This window comes from Ranitomeya variabilis, chromosome 2, assembly GCF_051348905.1.
Source record: "Ranitomeya variabilis isolate aRanVar5 chromosome 2, aRanVar5.hap1, whole genome shotgun sequence".
In the NCBI taxonomy this organism is placed as follows: domain Eukaryota; kingdom Metazoa; phylum Chordata; class Amphibia; order Anura; family Dendrobatidae; genus Ranitomeya; species Ranitomeya variabilis.
In genome coordinates this window covers 10,467,751-10,483,039 of record NC_135233.1, presented here as the reverse complement: position 1 = coordinate 10,483,039, position 15,289 = coordinate 10,467,751, and the positions used below count along the sequence as shown (strand labels likewise).

Genomic DNA, 15,289 nt, shown 5'->3' with positions numbered 1-15,289 from the left:
TATAATCAATGGATTAAAATGGCTGACAATGAACTGATATGAGCCAGACAGATTGTATGGGGTTTTCCATCTCTCAAAAGCAGAACAGTGTCAGATGTATTAACTGCTGATCAAATGTCTCATCTTTGTCCTACATACAGAGGTACATTTTAGTTCCTTAATCTGCAGTCATATGAGAATTAATCACAATATTCCATATATGTTTAGATAACCAATGACAGAGGAGCTAGACAATATGGTAATTAACTAACCACCCCTGACAACCCCTAACCACTCCTTTCTATGTGAAAATATAAAACTATGTATGTACAATACAATAAAGTACCAGTATTGATGGAATGTTATTGACACAATGATGTTGTGCAGTCTCATTCTTCCTTGAGCGCTCAAAATACTCAGTCTAATTGGGAGCGGCCACAGCACACACAGAGGGATAAATTTATCCAACCCAAATATTTCCATAACATAATGGCCCCCAACAGCGAGGCACGGATGAAACGCACGGGATCCTTCTGACCGGAGATACGGAGGTTGTAGCCGTGGCCTTGGCACAGGGGCAGGAGACTGCGCAGCTCCATAAGTAAGGTAAGAAAATGTTATCATCTTACCTGAAAGTCCCCTGTGCCCAGTCCTTGTCTATGCCTCTTGCCGGTCAGGTGTGGTCTGGTCACAAATTCCCAGGTAGTGTAAAAAATCCGTAGCCACGAATCCAAACCCTGGGAGGTGTCTGCTGTGTGCCGTGTATGTGTTATGTGTTTGAGTAAAATCCGGGAGAGGAAGGAAAAAGTGACTTTTGCTTGTGGTTGCTGGGAAACAGACCGTAGGAGGTCAAATCGCTCGATAAGTTATTGCAGGATTCCTGTGCAATAGGAGAGACAGGAGGTCTCGGGACAGGCAGTCCCATGTTCCAGGCACGGGTAGTGATAACTTAGAGGGCTACTGCAGATTCCCGTAGCCGGCGGCCAGTCAGGACGACCGGAGCGGAGGGTGGTAGAACCCGGCATATGCGTGCCAGTGCGATTGGCAGTAGTCTGTTCCCAGCGCAACCTGCACGTGTCACAGAATTTAAAAAGGGAATCTCCCGGATTGTCTATCTGTATCTGTTTCTGTTTGGTTCTATTCATGTATTGCTGCTTTAAGAATACAACTGTAAAGGAAAGTTTGTTTTTTTTTCCTTTACTTTTTACTTCTCCTTTTCCGAGCAGAGATGCATTGTAAATCACACTGTCACATCTGTTTTTCTTTTTCTTTTGCAATCTGGCTATGGTGTAGCATATATTTGTGAAGAAGTGAAATTTAAATTGTATCCATCATTTTTGATGTGACATACGTGTTTTCAGATACGTGATTTTAGTGACATTTGATATTATTGCAATAGCATACGGAATAAAAAGAGGAAGTGTGTCTCTGACTGCATTTGAGAGCAGAGATTCTAAAAGAAAAAAGGAGAAGAGAAAAGCCGTTTTCATCTTTAATTTTTTTTACTCTCTTAAAGGGTCTTTTTCTTTTTGCGGCATTTTAAAAAATTTTAATTAAGTTTTCCTCAATCTTCAATCTCTTTACCTTTTTGGTTTTTGAGTTTTTGGTTGTGAACTAAGTTTTTGACGGTTTTTCTTATCGTTTTGGGTTTTTCTTAGAGTTTTATATACTCATTTTTAGAAGGTTTTTTTAGTACTGTTTTCCTTTTTTTTCATTTTTGTGTGTTTTTCATTTTTTGCTTTTGCCATGGGGAATAAAGTGGCCAAGCAACAGGAGAGTCTTTTATTTCCTGATGAGAAAACAGCCCCTAGATAGTGGCAGAACACGAAGGTGTTGAGTATGTGAAGATTTTGGAAGGAATAAAGTATGTGAAATTCATCAGAATGGCAGATTTCAAGCTGCGGAGTGGCATGACGTAGAAGGGAAGTTAGCTGATGTTAGATTGCTGAATGCCAATACATGGTATGAAGTAGCAGCAGAGCTTACATCGTTTAGGTGGTACAGAAAGTTATGTGAGCAAACCAGGAAGTGATTTTTGTGGGTATGAGATGGGAGAATCTGCGCAGTCTGCTTTTAGCAGAATCCATGGTATAGGTAGTTATTTTTGTACAGTATGTGGCGCGCCCCGTCTCTCCCTACAGGGAGAAGGCATAATTGCTCCTCTCTATTATTCTTGTTGTTCTCCTCTATCCTCTTTTTTCTCTGTCAGTCTTTTCTCTCCGCATTCTTCTCTCTCTCTCTCCTTTCCTCCACACTTTTCTCTTCTCTCTCTCCCCCTCTCTATCTCTCTCCTCCATACCCTCCATCTTCTCCTCCCTCCTTCTCCACTCCCCCACTACACCTTTCTCCTCCTTCTTTTCCTTCTCCACACCCATCTCTCCTCACCCTCTCTCTCCCCTCCTTCTCCACTCCTCTCTTCTCCTCCCTCTCTCTCCCTTCCACACCTCCCATCTTCTCCTCCCTCTTGTCCACATTCTCTCTCCCCTCCTACTATTCCTTTGTCTCACTCATCAACCCCTCCTCCTTCTTCTTCCTCTTTTTTCCTCTTCTTTGCCGGCTGGGCCAACGCCCAATTCAAACAATATGGTGCTTACAGCACAAGGTTGCCCTTTCTATGCCCCTGGCACAAACCAGCCATTGCCATTTATGATATCGGGGAAAGAAAGTGAAAATCCCCCTACACACAATGCAGTGGGCAGCCCCCAGACCTATCAGGCAGCAGACAGCTCAGCCCTGGGTGCAGAGGGGGGAGGAATGATATCAGAACGAGCTCACTGACAGATCCTCCGTTACCTCATTTCACAGTCAACAATATTGTAACCCTTAGGCCATGTGCACACGTTCAGGATTGTTAGCGTTTTTTTCGCGTTTTTTCGCTATAAAAACGTGATAAAAACGCGAAAAAAAACGCTTACATAAGCCTCCTATTATTTACAGGGTATTCCGCATTTTTGGTGCAAATGTTGCGATTTTTTCCGCGAAAAAATCGCATAGCGGAAAAAAAAGCAACATGTTCATTAAAAATGCGGAATTGCAGGGATTCCGCACACCTAGGGGTCCATTGATCTGCTTACTTCCCGCACGGGGCTGTGCACACCATGCGGGAAGTAAGCAGATTATATGCGGTTGGTACCCAGGGTGGAGGAGAGGAGACTCTCCTCCACGCACTGGGCACCATATAAGTGGTCAAAAAATAAGAAATAAAATAATAAACAGTCCTATACTCACCCTCGATGTCTTGCCGCCTCCTCGCACGCTGCCGTTCGGTTTCTGTACCTGGTGTGCGCTGAAGGACCTCGCCGAATGACGTCACTGTCCTGTGATTGGTCGTGAGCGGTCATGTGACCGCTCACGTGACCGTGACGTCACGGGAGGTCCTGTGCGCACAGACCAGCTATACGGAACGGACGCCGGTGAGATGTCTGGGTGAGTATAAGCATTTTTTTATTTTTTTTATTATTTTTAAACATTCTATCTTTTACTATAGATGCTGCATAGGCAGCATCTATAGTAAAAAGTTGGTCACACTTGTCAAACGCTATGTTTGACAAGTGTGACCAACCTGTCAGTCAGTTTTCCAAGCGATGCTACAGATCGCAGGGAAAACTTTAGCATTCTGCAAGCTAATTACGCTTGCAGAATGCTAAAAAAACGCGAAAAAAACGGAAAAAAAACGCAAAAAAAAAAAATGCGGATTTCTTGCAGAAAATTTCCGGTTTTCTTCAGGAATTTTCTGCAAGAAATCCGCAACGTGTGCACATACCCTTAAGGTTTTACATGAACTTTGATATCACCATGTATTGATAATGTACAATTTCAGCACCGGTCAGAGCTGCCTACATTCACACCAACATAGAACTATAAGCCTAATCCATCATAGCTTCAGCAAGGGGGGAGACATCCTCACAGCAACTTCTAAGTCCAAAATCAGTCAGTGTACGACCCCAGTACAAGCTATCACAACTATTCCTCTGATGAAGATGAAGAGGGAACATCATACATGCTGTCCAGTACTAGGAAAAGAAACCCACAGGCACCAAGAATGCAGGGGCAGATAGAGGCACCACCATTACAGTATGTGCACTGCACTTCAATTCAGGTGACAATCTTCCAGACCCAGGGATGCATCCCATGCCATTTTACCGAAGAAAGTAGCAGAAGCAGCAAACATATGCAGCCACCTGGAATGATCTCTGGGCCATGAATGAAAATAGAAGCAGGTGATGCACTCTGGCCAACCATGAAGGAACAATTCAAACTTCCAGCAGAATCAGATGTACATGCTTGGGAGTCAGGGCCACAGCTAATATAACAGCTCAGAGAGTGGGCCAAAGGCAGATTGGCAGGACAAGCCATGACATGAGCCAAGATAAGACAGAGTCTGTAAAGAAGTTTCATGGCAGAGTAATGCAAGTATTCCAAGACTTGGGCTTCACCATTCATGACCAGATACACAGGCCTTTGGGCATGGACTGAGACAGCCAATCAGGAAACCACTGATAGTGGCTAGGCCTAGGAACAGGTCAATAGCAATGGACTGACCCAGAAAAAATGTTTTATGTGCGCCTAGGAGACTGTTTATTGCCGATTGTCACCAAAACTGCCGCCATTATAGCACCACAAAGAGCGCGAAGAAGGAAACGGGTGCCGTGCTGCTGAGAACACCAGAAGGGAAGCCAGAGGTGAAGATGCTGCAAAGTGCCGATCAACACACCGGAAGAACCGCTGCAGACTCCAAAGAGGAGACACCGACCTCAATAAGGTTAGCAAAGGGGAGAAGCTATGTTGGAGCAGGGGGGAGAAGTGATGGCAGATGCAGCCACAGCCCCTGTAATGCCCCAAGACCTTGGGTTGGATGCAGCCGCCGGTCTCATGGCACCCCCGGGCCTCGCCACGAATGCACCTGCAGGCCCCCATCTTACCACCGCAGCTTCAATCAGCAGGCCGGACCCCGCTGCCGCTACAGTGCCCATCATGCCATTGTCCACAGTAGCCAAAGGGACCGAGTCCCAACCAGGATTGCAGAGGACGGCCCCTCTCATGGTGACTACTAACCTGGAAGCGCAACCACCCTACAAAGACAGAAGTGTCAAGTGTTACATCTGTGGCAAGTTTGTCCATTACCAGAACCAGTGCAAAGCACCCACGCCCCCGAAGAGACTGGACCCATGCAACCCAAGAGTTGGTCCAGAGAAACAGGTCAAGGAAGAAGTGCAGAAAGCAGTAAAGTACCACGTCCATAGGACAGAGGCAAGCAAGCCAGGTCCGCAAGACACTACGCTCCTGACATGTAAAACTTCATCTGCAGGACCAATACCTCAAATTACCCTTAAAATGGATGGCGTTGTCAGATCCAACGTGGTGCAGCCAGAAGTGTGATGACACCTGTGGAACTCGCTGATCCCACCTGCCTATCAGAATCCTCTGTGTCTCGCATGGGCATTGATGGTCAAGTCAGACATTCTCAGCTTACAAAGCCACTGAGCGTGTGCACTCAGCCAGGACACTCTATCCTGTCCCAGTTTGTGGTGTAAAGGACCTGCCACTCAACCTGCTGGGAGCGAACCTACTGCAGAAGCTGAAGGCAACCACAGTGTTCCAGGGAGATGGGACAGTGACACTTTCTTCATCCGTGACCCGAGAAGAGTCATGCTGGCGGCCCTACAAGAACACTAAACAATCGATGAGGCCTACCCAAGGAGGTACTGGATGTAGTACCAGAAAGTCTATGGTCTAAGGGACCCCAGCACATGAGAAAACCTCAAGTTGCCCCAGTACGGGTGTCACTCAAGCCATGTACCCCGTACCCTTGTAAGGCCCAGGCCAGGCCTAGAGCCAAGCTGCCTCTGACCAACTGAAGGTCTACCTGGAAATAGGAATCATTGTTCCTCGCACATCGCCTTGCAATACCCCGCTTTTCACCGTCAAGAAAAAGACTGTAAAAGGAGAGCCAGCCAAGTTCAGAATGGTATATGACCTGAGAGCTGTGAATGACGCCACGGTGTTTGAAACTGCAATTATGCCGAATCCGCACACTCTGCTCTCAAATGTGCCTGCCACATCAAAAGTGTTCACAGTGAACAACCTGGCTAATGTTTTCTCCAGTGTTCCAGTTCATCCGGAAGACCAGTTCCTGTTTGCCTTAATGCACCAGGGGGGACACCACACGTGGACAGTGATGCCACAGTGGGCCCAGAACAGCCCTCCACAGTTCACCAGAGCAATGTCCACAGTCCTCACCAACTGAGTCACAGAACAAGCAGAAGTAACCCTGCTACAATACATGGACAATCTACTCCTTTGTGCAGTTGACTTTGACACGTGTAAAGCCCTTTCCTTGTATCTCCTACTCTACCTGGTGGAGCAGCACTGCAAGATCTCAAAGAACAAAGTCCAGTGGTGTCTGAAGCAAGTTATGTTCCAGAGACACTGTATTGCTCACCAGGCGAAACGTCTGACAGATGACCGGAAGACCACAGTGGAGAAGATGGTCCCTCCGACAACTCCAAAGGTGCTACAGGCCTTCCTTGGTCTAGTTTCGTATTGCAGAGCCTGGATCCCTGATGCTTCCGTCCTAATGCAGCCTCTGTGTGAATACGTCAGCGTGACCCCGTTCCTCCAGACAGATGTGGCCTTCAGTTCGTTCAAGAAGTTAAAAAGCTCTGTAGTCTCAGCGCTAGCACTAGGCCTATCTGACTACGAGAAGCCATTCCGTCTCTACTTGATGAGGAAAAAAAGGCCTTGCTACTGGAGTCCTGACGCAGCTTCAGGGGGGAAAGCAGAGACTTTCGGACTACTTTTCAGCTTGCCTGGATCCAGTTGCAAGGGGAGCCTCTTCCTCCCGCATGAGAGCAGCAGTTGCAGCACACGCCCTCCTGGATAGGACTACTGACATCATTGGAAAAACCATTGGAAATCCTGGCTCTGCATGACATCTCGGCAATCTTCAACCAAACCCAGCTAAAACATCTCTCCACCGCCAGGCATCTTCGCCTCCAGTGCTCTCTACTCCTGCCCAACAATGTCACCATCTCCAGATGCACAGTCCTCAACCCGTCCACTCTACTCCCACTCCCAAGGGGGGATACAGATATGGACCCTCAGATAAAAAGTCTGATCAAAATCTGCATGATACCTTCTGCAGGGATCTGAATTTGCTCCGGACGGATGACCATGATTGCTTCAGCATCATGCAACAGGAAACAGCAGGACTACCCAAGGTGGCAGAAGAGCCACTGACCAACTCAGAGTTGATCCTCTATGTGGATGGCTCCAGATTCGCAGATGATGAAGGAAGATTCCACATGGGATGTGCAGTGACCAGCAATCAAGAGATCCTGTGGTCCAGAAGTCTGCCGCCCAGTCTGTCAGCCCAGGAAGCAGAACTGATAGCGCTGATGAAGGCCTACCAGATGGCAGAAGACAAGACTGAGAAAATCTAAGATCTATGTTGGCCTTACCACGCGCCAACTAAAGGTGCGGGTCAGGGAGCACGTGCGTGGCATTGAGGCGGCCAACGGACAAGAGGATACAGCCCTCCTGAAAACAATACCTAGACACTTCAAGATGCACCATATATGCAATAGCAAGGGACTGCGTGTGAGGGGTATCGATAGTATCGATTTGGGTATTCGAGGGGGCAACATTTCCCAGCGTTTGGCACAACTTGAGTCCCGATGGATCTGGACCTTGGGCACAGTCCATCCACGGGGTCTCAATGAGAATTTCAATTTTTCATCTTTCTTGTGATCTCCGCCTGTTCTCCATCTGTGCAGGACACTGTTTTGGTTTTGATGTTTTTATTTTTCTGTTTTTATGCGTATGATTTATTAATTGGTTACATTCATATTTTAGGTCTAGATATGTTGCTGTCTTTTATGTGTACCTTGGCGTTTTGTGGACATATGGACATGTTCGGGGTCTATAACATCTTCTACCATCTGATGTTCTGATGGCTGTCTCCATGGAATGACTGCGTATTTATTACATCTGTAGTCCCTACCTCATTATGAAGACGTCAGCGGCCGAATACCTCTAACTATGATATTTCAGCAGGCTGCGGGCAGTGAAATAAGAAAAGAGGAAAAAAATATGAAGAAATATAATTATTGACATTGGACTTTGGCTTAAATGCCTTTATCTTTCTTCCTTTTTTATATATAGGAGGGACAGAGTATTCATTCCTTTGTTAGATCAGCCGGTCTATGCTAAGAAATGGATGGAATATCCCCTTGCAATATTTTTGTCCAGTAAATGTCCCAATTGTGTGTTAATGTTTTTATTGTTATATTCTTTTGTTTATATTGTTTATACTGTCTTTTTTGTCATTATGGTTTTTGATTGGTATAGTTGGTAATTTGGTTTCCCCCCTATTCTGTAAAATGATGGCTTCGGCATCTGAATATCTATTGCGCCTGCGCATTATTATCTTCTGTCGGGTCTCTGTCTGCGCCTGCGCTGCTACCCGTCCACCGCTGTGCAACACGGGGCCCTGTGTCAGCGCAGTGGATGGCGGTGTGCGGCGCATTCGCGGCTAGATGCAGCGACAGAATATTGCCATCTTTGTGCAATCATTTAGTTTATTATAGGGGGGTATACACATCGGTCGCCACGGTAACGATGAGTTACTTCCGGGTTGCTCCCGGTCACTTCCGGTCTGTAAAGATATTTAGCGGCATACTAGATCTCCTTCATCACTCCCCCTGAGGAAGGTTAACTACCGAAACGTGCGTCGGGGAGGGTGCACGGACCCCGGACACATCTCACCCACTCTTGCTACTAGAAAGGTAATGGGCATTTGTTGATTGTTTTTTTCAATACCCGGACCTTTGGGTTGCTGTTTATAGAGGCAAGATGAAACTACCTTAGTTTCAGCAGGGTGGCTGTATGTATTATAATTTGAGGCACTTTTACCCCCTGCTGATCATCTCTATATGGATGGGTTTGTGTTTCCTGGCTCCGTGCGCCCTTGGTATGCTCCTTGTGGTGTTCACAAAGCCATCACACACACACGCAGCCATCACACACACACACGCAGCCATCACACACACACACGCAGCCATCACACACACACACGCAGCCATCACACAGACACGCAGCCATCACACACACACGCAGCCATCAAACACACACACGCAGCCATCACACACACACGCAGCCATCAGACACACACGCAGCCATCACACACGCAGCCGTCACACACGCAGCCGTCACACACGCAGCCGTCACACACGCAGCCGTCACACACGCAGCCGTCACACACGCAGCCGTCACACACGCAGCCGTCACACACGCAGCCGTCACACACGCAGCCGTCACACAGACACGCAGCCGTCACACACACACACAGCCATCACACACACACACGCAGCCATCACAGACACACACGCAGCCATCACACACACACGCAGCCATCACACACACACGCAGCCATCACACACACACGCAGCCATCACACACACACACGCAGCCGTCACACACACACACGCAGCCATCACAGACACACACGCAGCCATCACACACACACGCAGCCATCACACACACACGCAGCCATCACACACACACGCAGCCATCACACACACGCAGCCATCACACACACACGCAGCCATCACACACACACATGCAGCATCACACACACACACACACAATCTCCTCTGTGTTGCAGGGGCGGCTGATGTCCATGTGCAGCTCTTCAGTTTCTCCTGCTCACAGCTCTGCACTATCCCTGCACCTCCCCCGTCTCTGCTGGGATAGCAGATAAGAGCAGGAGAAGCCGGAGCTCCGTGCACACACAGGCCGGTATGCTGAGTCGCTGACCTCTCATCTTGATCGCTGCTGGCTCTCTGCCTCAGAGTGGCAGCGGCGCACGGGGCGGGGTCGGTCGGGAGGTGACCCAGCTTTTATTAAAAAAAAAAAAAAACAGCCACAAACCTTACTCAGGTGCCGCCCCCTGCATTGCCCCCGCCCTAGGCACGTAGTGCGGGACAACTAATGTCCCTCACGGGATCGCGGGGCTGACTGTCAAAATCAGGACAGTCCCGCGGGATCCGGGACGGTTGGGAGGTATGGGTGTCTATGAACTCGTAATGACCTGGAGAATCATAATATCAGGTCAGTTTTAGCATTTAGTGAACCTAGCAAAAAAGCCAAACAAAAAACTAGTGTGGGACTGCACTTTTTTTGCATTTTCACCAAACTTGGAATTTGTTTCCCGTTTTCTACTACACGACATGGTAAAACCAATCGTGTCGTTCAAAAGTACAACTTGTCCCGCAAAAAATAAGCCCTCACATGGCGAAGGAGAAGTTATGGCTCTGGGAAGGAGGGGAGCGAAAAACGAACACGGAAAAACGAAAAAGGGCCGCGGTGAACTCGGTGAAAGAATAAGGAGCCGTCACACGGCGCCATCAACTGAAAAATATCAGTTACAGCCTCAGAAAGCTGCAGAAGAAAATGATAAAAGCATAAAAATGAAAAGTGGCCGTGGTGGGATTCAAGATGGAAAACCCCTTGAAGGAAAGTCTACTGCTTGTTATGTGATATCCTAATAAAGCTTCACAATACAAAATCCAAATCCTTGACAATACAGCCCGAGAAACTGCACATGCGCACAGAAAGCCGGAAGTGACCGCAGTCCCGGTTTTCCCCGCCTCTGCGCCCTTGCCATCCGTAAGATGGCGGCTTCCTTGCGGCTGCTCCAGAGCCTGACAGCCCGTGTGCCGCGCAGCCGCCGGGCTCTGTCCTCTGCCGCCTCCCCGTCCTCGGCTGCCGTCCGCCGCACGTTCTTGCGCTATTTCGAGGAGCAGCACGAACACCGGCGCGTCCCGTCCTCCTCCGTGCGGCCGCGGGGAGACCCCAGTCTGCTGTTTGTGAACGCGGGCATGAACCAGGTGAGGCCACGTGGGCGACGGCGCGGCGCTCCATTGGTTGGAAGGAGTGCTGTGGGGCGGAGCCACAGAGATGATTGACAGGAGGGGCGTGGCAGCTGGCAGAAGGGGCGTGGCTCCTCTAATAACTGGTGTGTAATATTATATCGCTCTCTCCTGGATACATTATGGCGCTGCTGACAATCATTCCGCCAAGTGTCGGTTACCCCGGGGTCAGGCTGCGCCGGCGGAGAGGAGCGACTGTCCCATATATATACATACATACATACCATATATATAGAGAGAGGACGGGACCACCCAGTGCCTGCGCTTACTGACGCCCCTGCAGAGGTGGCCATTCTGCCCTGTAGGGGGCTTCCTGGTGGTCAAGGAGTCATTATGTGTAATAATAATAATTTTTATCCTCCAGTTTAAGCCCATCTTCCTGGGAACCGCGGACCCCCGGAGCGAGATGGCGCAGTACCGCAGGGTAGTGAACAGCCAGAAGTGCGTGCGGGCCGGGGGGAAGCACAACGACCTGGAGGACGTGGGCCGAGACGTCTGTCACCACACCTTCTTCGAGATGCTGGGAAACTGGTCATTTGGAGATTACTTCAAGGTATAAAAAGCCCTCGATCCCCGAGACATCAGCCCCCTGTTATATCTGATCCCCCCACATACTGGATATCTGCCCCCTGTTATATCTGATCCCCCCACATACTGGATATCGTCCCCCTGTTATATCTGATCCCCCCCCCCCCCACATACTGGATATCTGCCCATGTTATATCTGATCCCCCCACATACTGGATATCGGCCCGTGTTATATCTGATCCCCCCCACATACTGGATATCGGCCCCCTGTTATATCTGATCCCCCCACATACTGGATATCGGCCCGTGTTATATCTGATCCCCCCCACATACTGGATATCGGCCCCCTGTTATATCTGATCCCCCCCCCCCACATACTGGATATCTGCCCATGTTATATCTGATCCCCCCCACATACTGGATATCGGCCCCCTGTTATATCTGATCCCCCCACATACTGGATATCGGCCCGTGTTATATCTGATCCCCCCCACATACTGGATATCGTCCCCCTGTTATATCTGATCCCCCCCCCCACATACTGGATATCTGCCCCCTGTTATATCTGATCCCCCCACATACTGGATATCTGCCCCCTGTTATATCTGATCCCCCCCCCACATACTGGATATCTACCCATGTTATATCTGATCCCCCCCACATACTGGATATCGGCCCCCTGTTATATCTGATCCCCCCCCCCCCACATACTGGATATCGGCCCCCTGTTATATCTGATCCCCCCACATACTGGATATCGGCCCCGTGTTATATCTGATCCCCCCACATACTGGATATCGGCCCCGTGTTATATCTGATCCCCCCACATACTGGATATCGTCCCCCTGTTATATCTGATCCCCCCCACATACTGGATATCGGCCCCCTGTTATATCTGATCCCCCCCACATACTGGATATCGGCCCCCTGTTATATCTGATCCCCCCCACATACTGGATATCGGCCCCCTGTTATATCTGATCCCCCCCACATACTGGATATCGGCCCGTGTTATATCTGATCCCCCCCACATACTGGATATCGGCCCCGTGTTATATCTGATCCCCCCCCCCCACATACTGGATATCGGCCCCCTGTTATATCTGATCCCCCCCCACATACTGGATATCGGCCCCGTGTTATATCTGATCCCCCCACATACTGGATATCTGCCCATGTTATATCTGATCCCCCCCACATACTGGATATCTGCCCCCTGTTATATCTGATCCCCCCCCCCCACATACTGGATATCTGCCCCCTGTTATATCTGATCCCCCCCACATACTGGATATCTGCCCCCTGTTATATCTGATCCCCCCCACATACTGGATATCGGCCCGTGTTATATCTGATCCCCCCACATACTGGACATCGGCCCGTGTTATATCTGATCCCCCCACATACTGGATATCGGCCCGTGTTATATCTGATCCCCCCACATACTGGATATCGGCCCCCTGTTATATCTGATCCCCCCCACATACTGGATATCGGCCCCCTGTTATATCTGATCCCCCCCCCCCCACATACTGGATATCTGCCCATGTTATATCTGATCCCCCCCCCCACATACTGGATATCTGCCCATGTTATATCTGATTCCCCCCCCCCCACATACTGGATATCTGCCCATGTTATATCTGATCCCCCCCACATACTGGATATCTGCCCATGTTATATCTGATCCCCCCCCACATACTGGATATCTGCCCCCTGTTATATCTGATCCCCCCACATACTGGATATTGGCCCCCTGTTATATCTGATCCCCCCACATACTGGATATCTGCCCCCTGTTATATCTGATCCCCCCCACATACTGGATATAGGCCCCTGTTATATCTGATCCCCCCCCACATACTGGATATAGGCCCCGTGTTATATCTGATCCCCCCCACATACTGGATATCTGCCCCCTGTTATATCTGATCCCCCCACATACTGGATATTGGCCCCCTGTTATATCTGATCCCCCCACATACTGGATATCTGCCCCCTGTTATATCTGATCCCCCCCACATACTGGATATAGGCCCCTGTTATATCTGATCCCCCCCACATACTGGATATAGGCCCCGTGTTATATCTAATCCCCCCCCCACATACTGGATATCTGCCCCGTGTTATATCTGATCCCCCCACATACTGAATATCGGCCCCCTGTTATATCTGATCCCCCCCACATACTGGATATCTGCCCCCTGTTATATCTAATCCCCCCCCACATACTGGATATCTGCCCCATGTTATATCTGATCCCCCCCACATACTGGATATCTGCCCCATGTTGTATCTGATCCCCCCCCCCCCCCACATACTGGATATCGGCCCCCTGTTATATCTGATCCCCCCCACATACTGGATATCGGCCCCCTGTTATATCTGATCCCCCCCCACATACTGGATATCTGCCCCATGTTATATCTAATCCCCCCCCCACATACTGGATATCTGCCCCCTGTTATATCTGATCCCCCCACATACTGGATATCTGCCCGTGTTATATATCTGATCCCCCCCCACATACTGGATATCTGCCCCATGTTATATCTGATCCCCCCCACATACTGGATATCGGCCCCGTGTTATATCTGATCCCCCCCCACATACTGGATATCTGCCCCGTGTTATATCTAATCTCCCCCCCCCCACATACTGGATATCTGCCCCTGTTATATCTGATCCCCCCCACATACTGGATATCTGCCCCATGTTGTATCTGATGCCCCCCCCACATACTGGATATCTGCCCCGTGTTATATCTAATCCCCCCCCCCCCACATACTGGATATCTGCCCCATGTTGTATCTGATCCCCCCCCCCCACATACTGGATATCGGCCCCCTGTTATATCTGATCCCCCCCACATACTGGATATCTGCCCCGTGTTATATCTGACCCCCCCACATACTGGATATCTGCCCCCTGTTATATCTCATCCCCCCCCCCCCCCCACATACTGGATATCTGCCCCGTGTTGTATCTGATCCCCCCACATACTGAATATCGGCCCCGTGTTATATCTGATCCTCCCACATACTGGATATCTGCCCATGTTATATCTGATCCCCCCACATACTGGATATCTGCCCCCTGTTATATCTGATCCCCCCACATACTGGATATTGGCCCCCTGTTATATCTGATCCCCCCCCACATACTGGATATCTGCCCCCTGTTATATCTGATCCCCCACATACTGGATATCTGCCCCCTGTTATATCTGATCCCCCCACATACTGGATATCGGCCCCGTGTTATATCTGATCCCCCCCCACATACTGGATATCGGCCCCCCTGTTATATCTGATCCCCCCCACATACTGGATATCTGCCCCCTGTTATATCTGATCCCCCCACATACTGGATATCGGCCCCGTGTTATATCTGATCCCCCCCCCACATACTGGATATCGGCCCCCCTGTTATATCTGATCCCCCCACACACTGGATATCTGCCCCCTGTTATATCTGATCCCCCCCCCCCCCCACATACTGGATATCGGCCCCGTGTTGTATCTGATCCCCCCACATACTAGATATCTGCCCATATTATATCTGATCCCCCCACATACTGGATATCTGCCCATATTATATCTGATCCCCCCACATACTGGATATCTGCCCCCTGTTATATCTGATCCCCCCACATACTGGATATTGGCCCCCTGTTATATCTGATCCCCCCCCCACATACTGGATATCTGCCCCCTGTTATATCTGATCCCCCCACATACTGGATATCTGCCCCCTGTTATATCTGATCCCCCCACATACTGGATATCTGCCCCATGTTATATCTGATCCCCCCCCCCCCCCACATACTGGATATCTGCCCCATGTTATAT

At 49.4% G+C, this 15,289-nt stretch overlaps 1 protein-coding gene across 1 annotated transcript in view; it reads left to right on the top strand.

Annotated features, from left to right (window-relative positions):
- The first annotated feature begins 10,578 nt into the window (after window positions 1-10,578).
- AARS2 (alanyl-tRNA synthetase 2, mitochondrial) overlaps window positions 10,579-15,289 on the top strand; it is a 29,415-nt gene continuing 24,704 nt past the window's right edge. Inside the window, exons 1-2 of the mRNA XM_077281973.1 lie at window positions 10,579-10,868; window positions 11,275-11,463. Of these exons, the coding sequence (XP_077138088.1) occupies window positions 10,653-10,868; window positions 11,275-11,463 (405 nt within the window). The 5' untranslated portion in view covers window positions 10,579-10,652. The remainder of the gene's footprint in view (window positions 10,869-11,274; window positions 11,464-15,289) is intronic.